Source organism: Zalophus californianus, chromosome 7 (genome assembly GCF_009762305.2).
Source record: "Zalophus californianus isolate mZalCal1 chromosome 7, mZalCal1.pri.v2, whole genome shotgun sequence".
Lineage (NCBI taxonomy): Eukaryota > Metazoa > Chordata > Mammalia > Carnivora > Otariidae > Zalophus > Zalophus californianus.
This window is the reverse complement of record NC_045601.1, coordinates 23,397,906-23,418,658: the sequence shown is the minus strand read 5'-3', so window position 1 is coordinate 23,418,658 and position 20,753 is coordinate 23,397,906. Positions and strand designations below refer to the sequence as shown.

The 20,753-nt window shown below is 34.6% G+C and overlaps 1 protein-coding gene across 5 annotated transcripts in view; it reads left to right on the top strand.

Annotated features, from left to right (window-relative positions):
* The window catches only part of ADGRG6 (adhesion G protein-coupled receptor G6), a 135,869-nt gene that overhangs the window by 75,826 nt on the left and 39,290 nt on the right, over positions 1 to 20,753 (top strand). For 3 of the 5 annotated variants that reach the window (XM_027602629.1, XM_027602632.1, XM_027602631.1), the window contains 7 exons: positions 1,157 to 1,225; positions 3,479 to 3,562; positions 9,251 to 9,336; positions 12,132 to 12,184; positions 13,146 to 13,208; positions 16,352 to 16,494; positions 19,664 to 19,775. In XM_027602629.1, coding sequence (XP_027458430.1) covers positions 1,157 to 1,225; positions 3,479 to 3,562; positions 9,251 to 9,336; positions 12,132 to 12,184; positions 13,146 to 13,208; positions 16,352 to 16,494; positions 19,664 to 19,775 — 610 coding nt within the window. The remainder of the gene's footprint in view (positions 1 to 1,156; positions 1,226 to 3,478; positions 3,563 to 9,250; positions 9,337 to 12,131; positions 12,185 to 13,145; positions 13,209 to 16,351; positions 16,495 to 19,663; positions 19,776 to 20,753) is intronic. The other 2 variants (XM_027602630.1, XM_027602633.1) reach the window with 1 other exon arrangement.

The window sequence follows — 20,753 nt, the reverse complement described above, 5'->3', positions numbered from 1 at the left end:
AGAGCAGTGACATTATCTTAGAGCATTATTCTAGCCTGTGTGCCTCACATACTAAACAATGATTACATTTTTATTGACTGAACATGTAAATGTCTATGACAAGGGCTTCTTGCCAGTTAACTTCACAGACCTGCCTGTAGAGTTGGGTTTTTCTGAAGTAACATTCCTTTCTTGGGCTAGGTGCCTGGGGCAGTTGAGAATGAAGAAATCATTATTCATGAGGTGCTGTTAAACTGTTGGGATGCTTTCTGCTTATGCACGTCAATTACCTAATTAGACATCTTTTGTTAGATCACATACCTGCTCTGCCTTCATGTACTATTCCCACAAGACAGTTTGGAAAATGTTTAAATATTAGAATGGAATCACTATCATAGAAATGTCCTTTTAAAATTGAATATATGTGTTTGTGTATGTGTATTTGTATATAAATATTTGTATGTATTCTTCTGTCTTCATGCATAGTGCAGGTGCTTTGTGATAAGTTTAGCCCATCTTCCCCAGTCTCAACCTGTTGGTAAAAGTCTGTTAACTGTCAGGGAGATTTAGTGTAACAGAGAAAATCCATTATTCCTACTAGAAAGCCAGCTCTAATCTTGTTTCTTGCTGAGGATGAGTCAGTAAAAAAAAAAAAAAAAAAAAAAACTTGAAGTAAAAAGACACAGAGACCAACTGGAAGTCACAGAAACATATTTCTGGAATTGCAAATCGCATATGCTGGTGCCGGTGAACCCCAAATACGCATTTTAGGAATATTAATAATATCTAAGTTCACTTTTGAGACTTACCTTTGATGTTTATATGACTTTATTTATATGAATTTCTACCAGAGCTTTATAATTTATTCTGTGAAAAGGCCCTGGACTTTTTACACAAACTCTACTGGGCAGTAGTACCTCTTTTCCTTTCATGTGTGGATAGCCAATAAATTGAGTTAAAAATTTTGAGGGAAATTTCAATAACTTGATTTTACACTTGTGGAAATGAAGACACAAAGACCTTAAGAGACTTTCTTGATTTTGGAGTATTATTGATGGACTCTTCTAGGGCTGCTTCCAATATACCAACCATAAGATTCATGTTTTTGAGGGGTTTTTTTTGGATAATGTCATTAAATCATCAATCAAACTTGTATAATCCCTCTATGTTGATCAAGGTTCCTACCTGATCCCACTCCCGGCAGCAGAACTAACCAACTGTGCTGATTTGGGGACCCTCTGCCAAGGTAGGGAGCCAACATCGTCCTCTGGAGTCTGTTTCCTACTTGCTATTTTGGATACTGTGGTTGTAATTATTTTGATTATTATCTTAATTTTCACTTGAGAAGCCAGAAACCAGCAAAACAGAAGAATTTCTGGATGTGTTTTAGTTGTGTGGGTGCACAGTACATACACTGTGGAGAAAGAATGCATTCACACACTGGATGACCATATTTCCATAAAGCACTGGGTTTTTAAATGTGAATGATTATATGCTATTAAACAAGGATTTATTTCATTTTTTCCCCTCTTTTTATTCTCAAGAGTATTACACAGGTCCCGTATAAATATAGTCATGCAATATGTTGAAAAAGTATTCATGTGTAAAAAACAAGGGGAAAATTCAGTTAAATATTCGGTTAAGCTTGAGACAAGACCATAAGGCAATTCATGGTGTATAATATAACTTAAATATTAAGATAAAATTAGTTATATTAAACTAATCTTAATGTATTGTTATAATGCACAATGACTATATTATGGCCAGTACTCCAGTTTTATATTATGTACTAAATAGCTGCATGCTAATAATATATAATTAAAGTTTTAAAATAATATAAGTATTGTGCTTAATTTTATCATTGCTCCTCCTAATTTCTTATGACCCATTTTCATCCATTTATTCTATTAAATATTTCTTTATGAAGTAATACGTTCTATGTACCACATTAAGAATCATGACAATGCCTTTTGAAAAAGCTGGATCTTTATTAAGAGGATTATAGCCTGAAAGTGACAGGGTTAGAAGTGCTTCTAAGTAGATGGAAACCTAAGCTCTCTTCTGTGGTTCCAGTGCGGGAGTAGTCAGGGAGAAGGAATGTAATTCAGTATTATGTTTGCTTCTTTTCCGAGACAATATTTCTTGTTATTATTACTGATGAATGATCTATGAAAATAAAGTCATTACATAATTACCACAAACTCACTGTAGTCTTAAAACAGTTAAATGAAATAGAAAGAAACCTTAATTTTTCTTAGTTCAAGATCTGAAGGGTTTTTTAAAATTGTTTTTTCCTTTTAATCTGAGATACCTATAGTACTCATTCCTTGGGTCAAAGACCAGATGCCCAGCTTCCCACCCCCCACCCGTGTCCTAAATGGCCAAAAAGCATTTTTAAATTCATTGATGTATTTTGCACTAAGATAAATTTAATTGATTGTTCATAATTTTAAAAAATAAAAACTTCAAAAAGAATCCCCATTTTTAAGAATTATATATTACTTTGGAATGGAAAATTACTTTAGTTAAGGATGCATATTTTGAATCAAAGAATTTCACTTTCAGAAGGTAATCATAATCATAATTACTTAATCACTTAATGCAAAATCACGCACATGTTTTAAATTTAGGTAATATTTTTAAAATTGAGGTATATAACAAATGGTCATTGCACATATGAATGTCCATCTAATACAAACATACTCCTAAGATAAGCTAAAGGGAAATAGTATGTACCATTATTTTACTACCTATACAGCTCTTCTAGAATCCCTTAGAAAGATATTAAAGCATTACATAGGGTTTAATCTTTGAAAATTTTAATAGTATAAGAAGAATAGCTATGACATAATGTCTTGAAAATGTCTCCCCTGTAAGGCTTGTCTTTCTGAAATCCATTTTACCCGTCAACATTCAGTAGCGTTACTGGGATCTGTAAATGATTCTACACATTTATATTCCAAATAGTCTATAAATTTCATTCTCTTTTGTCTTTCTTTACATTTATCTTCTCAAGGAGAAATACATTTTCCTCTGAGACTTTACTTCTCTAGCCTCAGTGGAAGACTAACTTAGTAGAGATAATTTTTCAAACGGATAGGTGCAATACAGACTGCCTTCTCTAGCCTTTTCTTTTTACAAACTTAGGAAATTGAGTTTTAGAAAGATTTAGTAATTCACTCTGTGGTCATCAGCCTGTTATGGGCAGACGGGCACACCTGGGTCTAGAATCTAAATGTTCTTCCTCTTGTTCCTCAGTGCCAGTTCCAAACTCTTGTGCAATGTGACACCAAAGGCCATATGAAGTGATTCTTAATGTGCCATAGGGAAGCATTGCTTCATTTTATGCATTGTAACCCTAGAGTCTGTTATATTTAGTAGCAAGAAATGGTTTCTATTCCTCTTCTGTATATTTTCATACATTAATTGTAGATTGCTCATCCATATTAACTGTCATGGGCTCCTTGCAAAATTACATCTTTCTCATCTTTATTACCAGCTACTGTAGACTCTCCTAGTACTACACCACCCACTGTCACCACTAACATGCCTGTTACTAATAGAATCGATAAACAAAGGAATGGTAAGAAATCATTACCTTTTATATTTGTAGTATGTCTGATGTGATAAAAAATTGTATTCTAAGAGTGGGACTATCTAATGTTCAAACAAAATCTCTGTTATTGGACTCAATCGGTACATTTGTACATTTGTAAAGATTAGTAAGATAAATAAATATCACTTGACTCCCTTGAGTTCCTTATTCTAATGACTGTTGGTATGAGTACACTTCCAGTACTACTCTTGTACACTTTCAGCAAAAACTGCTTTCAAGGGAAGCTTTAAGAGAAAAGCATTTAATTAAAGGGATTAATTTGCTTTATACTAGATATCTGAAAAAATATTCATGGTGTTTTGTCAGACTATTCTCTTCAGGAAACTAGTTAATTAAAGAATTTTATAATTTCAAAAAAATTAAATTAAGCTAGTAATGTAATTTCTCACTGAAGCCAACTTTATTTATGTTTAAGTATTCATGACGTTTAGATCAATTTATACGGTAATACTTCGCTTTCTGTTTTTATTTGTTGAAGAATAATGGTTAGAATGTGATTGCATATCAACTAAGTCAATTTTCAGCTGACAGAATTTCAGTTTGAGTGCCAATACTCCTTGCCTCTTTTTCCATATATACTTTTCTATTTATATTATTTGTAATTTGTAACTAGGGCAGTTATATGAGATACAGAAATGAGCAGGGAAAATGCCAGGTAACATGAGTTATTATTTAGTCTGCCACCTATATGGACTACATAACCTTTTGGTAATTCGGAGTAAATGATTTAAGTCTCTTCTAGAAAAGAGAAATTCCAATCAGGTGACCACACCATTGCCTCACATACAGTGATATTCTCAAATATGACCTATTAGAAACAAAGGAATTTTCTCAACCCCAGTCATTTAACTTGTGAGGCCAAAACATCTGTAACATATCACCAGGGACCAAAACCCAGAGAAAAGAAACCCACAGAGTTCATTTTTTCTTTGGCTTTGGGGGTTATACCAACTTCCTCTGTGAGGACATTGAAATTGGAAGTATGGAATATTTTACATGAAACATAGATATAAATTTCACTAGGGTTATAAAGACATCAATTCAGGGAGGTGTTTATGGTTATTCTGGTACTTACACCAAGGAGATTTATGATGGGGCAAACATTCCAGCAACCCCCAGAAAAGCAGCAGCAGTTGATGTTCCCAGTGCATATTTCACATGGACTCCGGCCAGGAGATGGGAATATTATAATTCTGACTAAGTATTTCGCTCTTTGTATGAACATACAAAGAGCCTCTGTGGCATTCTCCCTCCGGGACTGGCACATCCTCTACTGCCCAAGAACGTTTATATGATGCTTCAGAGTCCTTAACTTGGTGGAGTGGAGCTGGATTCACTCAATCATGTCATTTCTGACATTCTTGAAGAGAGCCTTGTTCAACCATCTCTCTCTGCGTCATAACCTTCACTGAAGTTTCAACAAAGCAAGCAAATGTTAGAATCAGTTAAAATGGTTTGACTTGACTACATTGAAGGAAAAAACGCAATTTGGATGATTCTTGATGAAAATGTAATGCTAGCGTTTAAGAATATTCAAAAGTCATCCTGTGGTAGAAATATTCTCAAAATTGTGTATTCAAATCCGTGTACCATCAGAACAATTTTTACCACATCCTTGAACCACCTATAGATGGTTTTTTTTCCTAAACTGACTCACATTTTTACTTAAACATTTGCATTTATACGGGAAAATTGATATCACTATTATAAAATCAGTACTGTTTGTAGTAAAATAGAAATGAAAAGCGAGAATAAATGTAATGAAAACAATGTTATTGAATTCTCCCTATATGCTATTGCTTTCTCATATCCCTATGCCTGAAGCCTTCATTATCTTTTTAAAAAGGGAGAGTAACAAAGTGTTAGAGACAGACTATAATCTAATTAATATTTTTTCTTTGATGTAGTCAAATTAGAAATAATTGGAAAGAGAATTACTTATTCACCTTGTGAATAAGTGGGATTTAACGTCATGTCGTGGACTATCTAAATCATTTGCATACTGTCAGCAGTTCTAGATACACTTTTCTTGTTCCTTGGGAAACTGACACAGTAAACATTTTCAGGCTTATGATCTGATACATTAGAGAATCCTATTTTATTCACTGTAAGAAAGATAGGCACAACTATCAAATTTGTCATCTAACTTACCCAGTCCTTTAAATTCTGGCTTATCAAAGAGTTTTGCTGGATCTATCAGTGATAATATGCTGGTGTGGGGAAGGGTGGGGATTGAGACTGTTTGATAATCAGACATATTTCTTCAATGTATCAGTGAAATTTGTTTTCCTAAACTTTATGAAGTGTTCCTATTTCTCTATGTAAAGTTCTTTTTGTTATCTTCAATAGGACTTATCTGATACCTCAGATTGTATACTAGGAAAATAGTATCTTTAAGTTACTTTTCATAAACAGATATTTCTGTATGTAATGGATAATCTAGGTATTCCCACAAATAACTTTTGTGCCTTTTACATTACATTCTTAAGGAGAGCTCTTGGGCCAGTTATTATTTTCATATCAAATCATCTCTTCTGTGCTTGAAGCATCACTCTATTGCTACTGAATATTAAATCTTGTGGGCTCAATCCAAGTAACCCAAGTAAGGAACTAACTCCGTTAGTCCTTATTATTGTTCTAAAAACCTAGCTTACAGGTATTAACTGTAATACTGCTTCCAGATTCTTAACGTACATTTAATTACTCAAATAAAAAAATTATTCTCTGGATATGTGTATAGATTGGACATTCCATCTAGCTATATATGCCACGCATCAAAAGAAATCATGTGTGTAGGATGAGCAGAACTCCCGTCATATTATAAATGTGACTATAAGGTTATAATTGCCTCATCACCAGTTCAAAGAAATGAATTTGACTCTAAAATAACATTTGGTTTATATTTTCACATCTCTCTTTTCAAAAAAGTATTTTAAAATCTACCTTTTCAAACCTATATTTCACACCCTTGAATATAGACTAAATATGTAGTGTCATTTCTATGTCTCCCAAGAAACCCTAGAAAGAGTGTTAAGAAGGATCAAAAAAACGATTAACTGGAGAAAAACCTATTGACGGGAATATACCCTTTCAATACCACATCTGTAACAGCAAGCAATGATTTCTACTTTGAGGTTCTGCTTGACTGAAAGAGTCTTCTAATTGAAAAATGGGTATACTCATAAATGCTTCTCCCCCCCCCACCCCCCCCCACGCCCCACCCCACCTCAAGAAAGATCTGTCATGTTTTCTGGCTTGGATGTCATTATTAGGAATGGAATATACGAAAATGTGTGATTAGCTTTTCTACTGCGACGCTGTGGGAGTTGTTACATCCACAGAAGACCCCTTGACTGCTAGGATGACGTGGGAAAGCCTGAATCAGGATGTCTTAATTGTGCATTTTCTGCAACAACAGTGCTTAAGCCAATTATTTGCTGCAATCCAAAACCCCTCCTACCAATTCTTTGGTGGACGTTTTATCTTGCTTTGACAGTTCACTCCTGGACGTATCTCATGTTTACTTGTTGGCTACATTATTCAGAAATTTTTTAAATAAATATAACAAGTAGACTCCCCTGAGTGTATAAATGCCTCATTCTAAGGTTTCTGCAGGGAGACTACTTGAAAATGATCTATAGCACAAGAGAAGCTGTAACATAAGATGTTATGTTGTTCTCTGTGTTCACATATTTTATTTGCTATAAGCAATATAACTCTGGGGAGAATGCTGTACTTATAGATTGATTTAGGCTGTCTCTGATATTGGATGTCTTTCTCATGTATAAATAACAGCAGATTGAAAAAATGAGGCAGGAAATATTTAAAATTTAAAGAAGAATATCTTAAATGTTTCCAAAACATTTCAGAAATGTCAGTGATAAAAATTAATGCATTTTAGTATTTTGCATTATTTCCCTGAGAGGGAAAGAACACTACTCTTGAACATATGCTTTAGGTCTCCATCTAGTGGTAGCTTTTCAGCTACTCTGCTGACACCAGGGAGCATACACAGGATACCCTGAGGATCCTGGAATGACTCTTGGACCTCTGCAATTTAAATTTCTCCTCAGTCATTCAGGATGTCCATGATTTGATATGATGATATAATACAGTGTGAAAGCGTTTTTTTTTAATCTGAATTAATAGCATTTGTTTTGAATATATTCCTCTAAATATCTTAAATTCAGAATATTTTTAGAGGAACATAAAATCAATATCATTAAAACACCTGAAAAGCTTTAGATGCTAAATAACCTAGTCTGCATAAGTTAAACCACTTGTCCTTGGACTTGTACCAATTTCATATTATTTATATTGTTACATTTGGGAGGGGCAAAATTTTTAGCCTGAGATTCTGACCCCGTACTGGAAAAGCATAGTAGTGGAACTGGAATTTGCATTTTGGTAGATATGGGGGTTTCCAGAGGCAGAGTTTTATGTTTTTTCTACTGACTTCCCAACTTTTTTTATTAAATCTATTCCCCAACATTGTTTTAATTGTATATTTCTACATTTTCTGTGCATACTTTACTTAAGATATACCAAAATATAAGCATGAAGAAAGATGACTGACAATAATGGAGATTCAATTTTTTTTCTCTGTATAGCCTATGATATTTTAAAATGATATTTTTTATTAGCTGCTTATAGTAAGGTACCCTATAACACACATCTAGAGAGATTTAGCAAACCCTGGCTGGTGACTTCAATTTGCACTTACTATATATATATATATGTATCAGGCTACTTTAAAGATTGTCCCCCCAAAAAAGCAAAACTTTCTTTTCTCATAAGATTTTCTTTTTAAAGCAACTTAGTCCAGTTAAAATTCTATCTGCAAATATTCTTTCTTTTCCCCCTTTACTTTGACACAAGTGACTGTATTTATGGAATTTTGATGAAAAATCTGGTAAATGACTCAGTAGAAGTAAATGCTATATTGGGGAGGGGAAAGAGAAAAGGAAGAATAAAGGGCTGAGGGCACCAAATATGTGTATGCCTGTTCTTTTTCAGGTTAACTTCTGTCCATCATCCCACTCAAGTTTGCATACCTTAAACTCTGTCATTCTTTCTAACGTACAAAAAAATGATAATTTCCTGTTATAAGAGATCAAACTGTACATGAAAATGTCATGAAAAAATTTTGGAATTCTATATCCAAAACCCATAGAATTAAGGAAATACGTAGGTGATAATTGAGAGGCAGTCAATTATTTATAAGAATAAACAGAACTCTTTCTAAGAAGTTACAAAGGTCAATGAACATAAAGTCAAAATATCTCAAATTTTCTGTACCTGTATAGAAGGTGTTTTATTTTTTTAGGTGTTTTTTTTTTTTTAATTGAAGTCTAGCTGACACACGATGTTATGGTGTACAACATAGTGATTCGACAAGTCTGTATGTTCTCCTACGCTCGGCATGAGTATAGTACGGTCTGTCATCATACAAATGTTATTACAATGCCATTGACTATATTCTCTGTACTGTATCTTTTAAAATTGTGACTTATTCATTCTATAACTGGAAACCTGTATCTCCCAAAAAAGGCATTTCTTTTAAATTGTGTGAAATTGTGTGATTGTAAATTTAAATTGAGAATTATATGACTGTAAAATATAATTAACGGACTAAATCCTATTTCCAATGGACAGATGGAATTGTCTATAGAATTTCCATAGTGATTCAAAATATCCTTCGTCACCCTGAAGTTAAAGTACAGAGCAAGGTAGCAGAATGGGTAAGTGAACTTGTACAATTTTTTCTTTGATTTGAAACATTTAACCTCTGGAAATCTGGAGAGGACTCTACTGTCTGGATAACTGAATCCACAGATCATATGCAAACACAGACACTCTTCCTTATATATATATATATATATATATTCTGAGTAGACATAGAAGAGGGGTGTGTGCTGATGCCTAGAAAGGGAGGTGCATTTGCATCAGGGACAAGCCTAATAGACTATTATTGTCTAAAGAAGAAAAGTACCACACAAATAGAAATATATTTTCATAGGTATCTTTATTTACTATTATATCCCTACAATTTCAGCAGAACTTTAAAAATAGATTATATATTTTTTATTTAATTGTTTGAATGTTTGATTCATACACCAAAAAGCATAACAAAATATATCATGAAAATATTCTACCCATCTCTGTAGCTCATCTCTCTGGAGACCAACCCATCTGCTTAGAAATCATTGTTAATTTTTCTTTGTCTGTTTTTTTTGCCCCTGAATTTCTTTGTGTATATAAAAGTAAATAAGACTACAGATTCTTCTTTTTCCTCCTTTTTACACTAAAATCATATTTTGCATACCATTCTACATTGTGCTTATTTTTGTTATTGCCAGAATTACATCAAAAGTGTGCAGAGACCTTCCTTTTCTTTTTTTTCAAAACAGTGCATAGTATTCCATTATGTGGCTGTCTGGTCATTAATTTAGCAAGTCTTCTGTTGATAGAGATTTAGGGTATACTAATTTATTTAATCAGTATTCTATTAATGAAATTTTTTTGTAATTTCCAGTAAAAAGAAAAAAAAACTTCATTTTGTTTTCTTGTCCTTACAGATATCACCTATGTTTTTTTTTTGTCTACATAACAAAAATTTCATTTTTCATAGGTTTCTTTTTTTTCTATTTTATTTTCTGTGTGCTGCATACTGTGGGACTTTGTACTGCTTTTTATGTATAATACTATTACAGTTCAAACACTGAATAAAGTCACTCTAGTATACATTTTGAGAAAGATGGGTTTTCTTATGCAGAAGGTGTCTAGTAAACATGCCCTTGGTAGCAAAACAAAGTTAAATCGTACATTGAGAGGTAGTGGTGACTGACTCTCAATAAGTCTAAGAATAACTTAATATAACAATACAGCCTTGTTTTGAAGGGTCTATAGTAAGAAAAGTCCTATTTTTAATACACTTTAAAACAAGCTGACCACAGGAAACAATAGTATGTATATAACAATTCTATTATAAAATTGAGGGGAAGAGCGACATTCTCTAATAGAAGTCAACAAAAAATACTGCTGTTGACTTTTTGGACTGATACATTAAAGTCAGTAATTAATTCAAACACTGGGAGGTATGTTTCATTTCCAAACGGAGAGCAGCTTTAAAGAAAGAGCCTATTCTTTTTTTTAATTTAATTTTAACTTTATTTTTATTAACATATAATGTATTATTTGTTTCAGGTGTACAGGTTTGTGATTCATCAGTCTTACATAATTCACAGCGCTCACCATAGCACATACCTTCCCCAATGTCTTGCAACCCATTTACTTTCAAGAATTCTTCTTTTTGTTTTAAGTCAGAATGATTTCAAAAGATAAAATTCTTTATTTTCATTCTCAAATAAGCCACTACTAATATTATTAATCTGGGAAATTAACATTCATGGAGAGTCTGTGCCTTAGGCAGCCTATAATTTTACATTTATATTGATTACATTCATAGTTTTCAATGTAACTTCATTCTCATCTGAAGCTGAACTTTGCTGGAAACTTTTCACTTAAGATGCAAGATACCAAAGCAGATGCTTGATACTAGAGAAAACATAAGTGGTGTCCCTGATTCATATTATTGCTGTTTTTAATTTTTAAATCATTTAATACTTTTTGTCAGCACTTTGTAGAATTTACATTCAATTTTAGGAATGCTTGCAAGGAAGGCTAACTGTGTGTATGAAATAAGACCTAAAAAACCTTTTGGAGGTGATACAGAAATAGGAAGATTTCCTATCAGTAAAGAATTCCCATTTGTGATTGTATTGCACAGTGCATCATGGAAGGTTGTAATTTACATTGAGAGGAATCCATAATCCATTGCTTTAAAAAGTCTGGTGCTAAGACCCATAAGACCATTAATTAACCCACATAATAAGAACATAATATTCCCAATAATGTTGAACTCATTTTGTTTGTGTTTTTAAAGGTTTGTATTGTTAATCTGTAATTTTTCTTACTGATATTCTTATGAGGTGACACTTACTAGAAGAACATGTGTTATTGTACTACAGTGTTTGTTGAATGAAGAATATGGATGATGTTTACTGTGCTTATCCTCCTGTGAAACCCTCAGTGTTATGGCTAATTCGAAGAACCATTATAATGGGGCCCATTATAATATGGGCTAGAGAGGAAAGTATAGTGTTTCCAGACAAATAGACTTGGGCTCCAATCTGGGATCTGCTACTTTTCAGTTGGGGACATTGGGGACATTGGGGACATTGGGCAAGCTATTTCTTCTCCATTAAACTCACTTTCTTCATCTATGAGGGTGGGGGAGCAGATAATACCTATCTCATTAGTTGTTGTGAGATGGAAGAAACAACCTGTGTAAAGTTCTTGGCATATAATGATCCAGTGACTGTTATCTTTACCTTTCTTACACTCCGCTGGCTGTCTGGGATTTTCCCAGGGTCTTATTCCAATAACAACTTATCTTTTGGGGGAAATAAACTAGATTCAGATTTTTTTTTAGAAAGTATTACCAGAACTCACCCTTTTCCATTGTATTTTTCAGCTCAATTCAACCTTCCAAAATTGGAACTACACTGTTTATGTGGTTAATATCAGGTAAATGACAGAATGAATGATTTGAAAAATAAAAATTAGTGTCTAATTTAATGCTACTCTTCATCTCTCTGATTATACCCCACACACTTGACACCAGTACACACATACACACATGCACCATATTCATAGTCTTTCTGAAACAACTCTATATTATGTCATTTCTTCGCACGAAAATCTTCAATGATGCAGCAATTGGTTTTAATTTTTTTTGATCATGGATCCCAATCTTTAAAAAAAAATCAGTATGTATTCCCAAAATATATTTGTGATTTTAAATAAATTTGTGTCTTAACCAGTGTATGTTATAAATATATCACAGATTATAAGAAGATATTCAAATATATATAGAAGTGCTCTTGGTTTCATCTCACACCCCAGTGAACCATTGATAGCACCCCCAGTTTGGAGACTGTTTTTCTATAAGATAAGACATTTAGAGTCTGCACCTAGCTTTTCACAAATATCTTTTGCTATCCTATTTAAATACTTTTACTGCCTGGCAAATAGTATCATCCACATATCCTCCTCGGTACCTTGTTTTCATAGTTTTAAATTAGTTTTCAAAAGTGTATGTCACTAACCCTAAACAGATATTCTGTGAACCCAAGAGACGTCATAAGTTAACACAGGAAAAAGGGATCACATGTTGAATAGTCTCAGGAAGTACATTCTTAAACAAACTGAAACAGATTTCTATACATGTGAACATCTCAGATTATTTAGTATAACCAACATGCATCAAGAATCTTGAAAACAGAGCAAGGGTGCACAGCTGCCAAATTTACTTGACAATGGAGATATTCAATCTCGGGCATATGAAAAGAACTGGAACCTCAGGACACATATTTGGAAATACTGACTTAGAATGTTCATTTTGCCTCTTTCTTTTACTTCCTCAAATTTTGTTGCTGATGATGTGGCAGATGAGGTTGATAATGAATATATATATTTGTATTTATAGTTTTCACCAGAGCACGGGAGAGGACAAGATTAAAGTCAAGAGAAGCATTGTGAATGATCAAAGGTAACACTGACAAAGTCTTACAGAAAGTGTAACATCCTTTCTCTAGCTCTCTGTTTTGACCCGTAGAAAAATGAAAATAATGAGATGAGAGAGAAACATTTTAATCAGGTAGCACTTTTAAGTTACTTCTTTAGCACTAGTGCGCTAATTTTTTTTTTTTTTTTTTTTTTTGGTAGTTAAGACCATCAAATACTAGAATGGATAGAGGCGTACACCCAATGAGAAGTAATTCAGAAGTAGAACATTTAAAATGTAGGAGTTATTATTTTTAGTATTTTTAGTTTATTTATGATAACCCATTACCTCTTCATTGAAATTTTGAGAAGACCATCAAAGAAACAAAAGGATAGTTACAGCTTTAAGTAAGGTACTTATGTACAGTAGCATCTAATAATATGGGTAATAGCTAATTTTTGGAAGTCTCCATTTTAAAATTTCTATCTAGACCGTGATTTAAGCAGGCAGGTAATTCAACAGATCTGTCCACCATACAGAATCAGTTGGCATATAAAGGCTAGCTGTTCAGAGTACTGTGTAATTAAAAACAACTTAAACTCCTAAATAAACTTAGCTGTGTTCAGGTAGTCTATTACATTTCCAAAGAAGAGGGAAAAAAATAGTTGAAAAGCAAAAGTTCATGTAAGTCTGGCTCAGTTTCAATGGAATGAATTGATTTTACAGATTTCAACAATAATGATGGAATATACTTCTTTTCAGGTGATATATTCTTACTAGGAGAAGATAAAAATAGAATTTCATATGAGAGTTGACCAGAGAGTTTCTTCTTATTTTTTTTTCTTTTTCTGTTTAATATTAGAAAAGCAGATGTGTTTAAGTTATAATTGAAACTTTTCATTTTGGTATGTATTCAACAGACCGGCTTTTGCCATCTGATGAGGGAAATTTGTTTTTATCTTCTTTGTTCCTTTTCCTTTATGAACTGAAGAACAGAATAATTATTTTAATACTATATTCTTGATGGTGACAGGACTTTTCTACTTAGCCAAATAATTTTTTCTCTAACCTGTAGTGCTAGATCATGTTGAGCTTTGAATAGCGGATCAGAGATCTGGATCCCTTTGCTGGAGATTTTGTCTAACAATTGAGGCTGCCCTAGTTTGGGGTATCACCAATCACGAATCCTCTTCAGGAAGTCAGCATTGCCCATTTTAGTGGACCTCCTGTGATTCTTCTACCACCCAGTAATACTAAAGCCAGCCATCATTAGTATATGTCGGTACCTCAGAAACTTGCTTGAAAAACATTTAAATTCATGGAATCTCAGTTTTCTGTCTGTCAAACCAACAGGTAACTTCACAGAAAATTATAGGGAGAGGGAACCAAGACCATGTATATGGGAAAGTCCACATGTTTAGTTTTTTTTTGGTATAAATCTTTGACTCTTTGTTTCAATTTTTTTTTTATTTAGAAGCCTAATGTTTAAAAATGTTTTAATCATTTTAAAATTGTTTTAAAATGTATTCTTATAGTCTTTCCCCTTTTTTTCTCCTCTACTGCTCTTATGCTCATTGATGAGTCTTTGTAGTCCCTCATAGTTTTTCTCAAAACCACAATCTACTAGTTTTACACACACACTTTTTTTCCAAACTTTTTCTTTCAATTTGGTTGTAACACTTAACATAGACCATAACCCCAGATAATGCCTCATCCTCTATTGCCTAGACAGACAGGAAACCAAAGCCACAGACGGGTTTATTCAAATAAAGGGTGATTGATGGTAACAAGTGATGGAACTTGGGGGAACCATAAACTAGTTTCAGTTTTCAAGATGAGAGAGGAAAATACAGAGATAAGACCTGTGAAAATGCATGGCCGTTCTTGAATTGCTGAATTTGGGTATTCAGTATGTCACAATGCATTGTGCTCGTTATGGTCTCAATATTCAAGAAAAGTAAAAGGTCATGTTTTCAACGCTAAGTTCTCAGTAACTGAAGTAGCAAAGTTTATCTTCCAACAATAATTTAATCAGAGGATACTTTTCCTAGGCCATTTAAAAAATTATTAAGTTATCACAGTTCACCATTCTATTTACCTCTATGTCTCGCTCAACCTGAAGTATGACTTATACGTGAACACTGGGGAGTAGATCATTTTTGAGATAAATAGCTTTTCGGACTGAATTATGAGAACAGTTCCGTACTTTGTCTTTGAAATTAACACAGATATTTAGGGAGAAAAAATGGAGCTCTTCTTTAATTTCACCTAACCTTGAATAACATAGATTTCATTTAGTCTTTCTTTTTTTAGTACCACAAATATATCAATATTCTATTTCATTTTTATTGATACCTACATAATTTTATAAGTACAATATGCCATGCCTCTCTACTGGCAATACTTATTTCAAAAATAGTGCTCCTGCCTCGACTTTGGCATGTTTTGATTTCTGCTATTGACTATAGCTATGATCACAGTGGAATAGAAAATTATATTATTTCAAAATGTAGAACCAAAGGTTTTGATGGGGCTTTTCGGATACATCTCTGCTTCTCATAGAAATATTTTCTTTTTAAAGACATTCAAGGTCAGACAGTCTGTCAACTCCTTCTGTAATGTGCGGGCCAATCACCATGTATATTTTAAGTATTTATTTTGTAACTTTTCACCATACAACATACTTGCAAATGCTTCACGGAGATGGAAAATCAGTATCACAATTCTGGAGAAAGTTTAACACATTTGTAAACAGTAACACCCTTAATAATTTTAAAGTCAAATGATCAGTTTAGTCAGATTTGTTGGAATTTAATTTTTTAAAAAACTTTATTTTTGGCTCCAAAGAAACAATGTAGAAATAACCACAAGTATGACCCTTTCTTGCCTGTATGCTATAAATATTACTTAAAATATTTCTTAAATGAGGTGATAACAGTATGATATGATAGAATTACACATGTGATATCCTATATAATCTATTCATACTGAGATATTTTTAACATTACAATTTATGCAGCCCGAGGAGTCTCTGAGTGCCTTGGCCTATTTCTCCTGTCTCAATACTTCAGGGTCATCCCTCTTACCTACCATATCCAAATGTTCTGTTTTTCCACAAAATAAAAAAAAATTAAAAAAAAATCAACCAGTCAGCAATTCCAACAATTATATCTGAAATGTTTTTCTAGGTTGGTGATTTGGGCCCTTCTAGTTTACAATGCTACCAACAATCCCAATTTAGAAGGAAAAGACATTCAACAGAAGCTCTTAAAAAATAATGAGTCCCTGGATGAAGGCTTGAGGCTATATGCAGTGAGTGTGAAGCAACTGGGTAAGTGCCTTTTTTTATATGTATTTTATATAATTCTTCAGGTTTTTTTGAAGCAGCAACAATATTCTTCCTCTGTGCATTGTTTGCCTATTTAAAACTATTTTTCCTGGTGATGAGATTCATCATATTGGTGGCATAGTAACAAATGGGTGACATGGTTAACATCAGAGATATGAATCTAAGGGAATGAAAGAGGCAGAGGAGAGTTTACACTTATTTGGGGGACATATTCTGGAAAAACTAAGAATATGAGCGAAGTGCCAGGATCGCCTTGACCAGAATTGGCTTCAACTTCAGGAATAAAGAGTGTGTATGTGGACATATGGAAACTCTAAAGAGGTAAATCTTAGAAAAGGCAAATTTCTTGTTAGAAAACATCTCCTCTTATGTTTTCTGTCTTCATGAATGATAGCACTGTCTTTACAGGAATAGGCCAGAAATCTGGGAGTTATTCAGGATTGAGAGTCAGTTCTTACCTAGACACCATTCACATGCTGAGTTCCAACCACACACATGGTACTCCGTGCACCTCCTCAGACACGCCATGCTCCTTTGTGCCTTTCCGTGTCTTGCCTGCATTGCTCTTCTGTACTCCCACCGTCCACCTGCTTATCACATCATTGTTTTAAAGACAGCCCAAAGTCATCTTTTCTATGATGTATTGTATGACATGATCATGCATAAATAGGAGTCCTTGCCTTTGAGCCTCCACTTCATGCTTTCCGGAGACTTAGAGCACCATACAAATTAGAAGACCATAATATTTGACTGGACTCACATTCTTATGGATATTTTCTTTAAACAGGAATCTCCTCTGGCTTGAGAACACCCGTTAGTTTTTTTTTAACACCCTCATTTCCCACCTCCCCTAGCACCCAGCACATTCCCTAGCACTTAAATACTTGAAAAAAATGAGGTTTGATGGGGATATTGTAGAAAAATTAATGATCACAAATATGGACAATAAGAAGTGAAGATATTATTCTAATGTTATATGATTATATTATGATTAAACATATTAATAGAGATCAAAAGAAAAGGAAACTGACTCTTTTCCTTATACACACACACAGGGAAGCAAGTATTTCTCAGTCTCTAAGAGGCTGATTCCCACTGAGGCTAGAATCCCAGTGTAATAAAGAAGCAGGTATCCCTGGCTTGGATAAGGAACTACCTATATGTAATGTGTCCACTTACACAGTTACAGAGAACTCATGGAGGTGGCAGAATGCAAATCATCATTGTTGATGTCATCATCATGAACAGTTTCTGAGCCTCTATGGGAAAGTGCTTGCTTATTAACAAACGGGGCTTCTTGAGGCAGGGGAGAGTACACATGCTACCTTTCACTAATGAGTCTCCACAAGGAGTAGCTGGATGAATGGTGGATTACATATGACAGGGAAACTCTGTGAGGGCCGGCCAGCCTCATCTCTGTTCTAGGAGGCTGCAGAATCCCAGAAAACTCTCTGCTTACCTAGACATATAATTTATACGACTTAATTTAAATTCTGTGCTTTTACTGGGTATTTACCCCAAAGACACAGAGGTAGTAAAAAGGGCCGTATGCACCCCAATGTTCATAGCAGCAATGTCCACAATAGCCAAGCTGTGGAAGGAACCAAGATGCCCTTCAACAGACAAATGGTAAAGAAGATGTGGTCCAGGGGCACCTTGGTGGTTCAGTCCTTAATCATCTGCCTTTGGCTCAGGTCATGATCCCAGGGTCCTGGAATCAAGCCCCGCATCAGGCTCCCTGCTCCATGGGAAACCTGCTTCTCCCTCTCCCACTCCCCCTGCTTGTGTTCCCTCTCTTGCTGTGTCTCTCTCTGTCAAATAAATAAATTTTTTAAAAAATCTTAAAAAAAGATGTGGTCTATATATACAATGGAATATTACTCAGCCACCAGAAAGGATGAATACCCAACTTTTGCATCAACATGGATGGGACTGGAGGAGATTATGCTAAGTGAAATAAGTCAAGCAGAGGAAGTCAATTATCATATGGTTTCACTTATCTGTAGAACGTAAGGAATAGCATGGAGGACATTAGGGAGGGAAAAATGAAGGGTTGGAAATCAGAGGGGGAGATGAACCATGAGAGACTATGAGCTCTGAGAAACAAACTGAAGGTTCTAGAGGGGAGGGGTGTGGGGGGATGGGTGAGCCTGGTGATGGGTATTAAGGAGGGCACGTACTGCATGGAGCACAGGAGGTTATAAAAAACAATGAATTGTGGATCACCACGTCGAAAACTAATGATGTATTTTTATGGTGACTAACATAACAAAATAAATAAATTCTGTGCTTTATTGTTTTTCTGAAAGTGGGCCTATGAGGAAAAGTTTCTACCAATTGAAAATATTAAAGAACAAACCCTGGTGATGTTAAGGGTTAGAATGTAGATGGGAAATTTCTTTAAATGTTAAGTTGGAGACTCTAATACCAGTTCCCAATGGTCTGGCTTAAATGGCTATTTTTCAGTCCTGAAATGACATGATTTTATTGTCGTTGATATATTGCTTTTATTTGGATATTTTTAAAATGGTAAAATCGGAATTACTGGTGTCATGACTCTTGCCCAGAGAGTTTTCCAACAACAGGTGGGATGATTTGAGGATGAAGACGCAGGTGAGGGGCATGTGGCACTGGTTAATGGGTCCCCTCTCTCCATCCCCCCAGCAGACTTCCAGGCAGTCGGTGCTTTCAGAATAGCTGGAAATGTTTTCCATAGAATATGCTTACAACTCAATGACAACAGGATTGATGCATCATTTTGTAGGCTTTCCCCTTTGGAAAAAGATCATATTACATTTTGAATTTTTCAGGATCGTCATTGTATGTGGTGTTCATTTTTTGAATACATCTTTATTTTACTAATGTTACTGGCTAACAGTTTATATTAGAATAATGATGTATGTTTAATGATTATACTCCCATAAGTGTGTGACTTTGATTTGAATAACTTTTGTGTCTCAGGTGTACTAAATGTTTATTGTTCCTAATTTCTAAAGGTTTACAAATTCTGAACATTAAAAAAAAAAAACAGTATTTTAGCATTACATGAAATAAATACCTAAGTACCAACATCATCATTTTGCTCTTATCTTTTACCTTTTACTTCAAAGAAGAGATTAACATTTCTGTGTTGGCTCTTATTTTCACATAGGTTTATGTCCTGCTGATGAGGATCCCAAAGGCTATCACTGGCCACTCATCCCACCTTCTGTATACAACTTTCCCTGTCCAGGAAAACAGGGCTTTTATGCTTCACGGACATGGTAATGCTTTTTATTGAATCTTGCCAGTAAAGCTGCACATTGTCTACCTGCCTGGGTTACACAGGCTGGCTGCACGATAGTCCCCATACATTGTATAGTGATTGGGAAGGACAGGAAAGTCTGTGAACGCCTAAACCACACTTCATGAAGGGTAAAAAGGCAGGTAGGTTACCCAGAAAAGCTTTTTACTCCAAGCACCATGCTAATTTAACCTTCTCCAAAGAAAGATGGGGAAATCTGGAAACCGCAGGGTGACTCTAGAGCAAAGCATGTAGATGAACAGCGCTAACTTCCAGCTTTGGAACATGTGTCTGAAATTCCAAAACCTTTAAACAATTGGGAATGGTTATTGTTGGAGTGAGAAGAGGCAGAAAAAGAGGGACTAAATTCAGGATCCTAGGTTAGGGCAGGCTGCTAATGCAGATTGTCAGGGTGTAGTTTTCCTAAGTGTTTAACAGAAACCTCAGACAGGTCGACTGCAGAGGATTCACTGAACACTCCTCACCCCCAGTTGGAGTTTTCTCACAGGGTGGGGGGCAGGGGGGTCAAAAATGGAAACTGCCCAAACTCTGCACGTTCTGCTATGTTTGACACATGGTAGGAAGGAAAGAAGGGGCTTTAGAGAGTTACTGACCCTAGTTTGAAACAAGGCTCTACCCCTTCCTGGCTGTGAGACTTCGGAATATTCTTTGATTTCTCTGTCTTTTTTCCTCACCTATAAAGTGTGGATTATAATCTGCTTTACAGAGTTATGTGAAATCAAAATCAGATTTTATCAAAGTTCTTAAAGAGGTATTTGACCCACATTACCGAATATGCCTTCAACCTTAGTAACCGGATATATCCCATCTTAGGACACACGCTATTGCTAGTATTGTGTTTCCAGGATGCATGGCACCTGATTTTTTTCTAATAAGGATTTCCGGTGAGAGTTTTAGTTCAATGTATTACAATTTTATTTTCAAATGAAGTTTACGT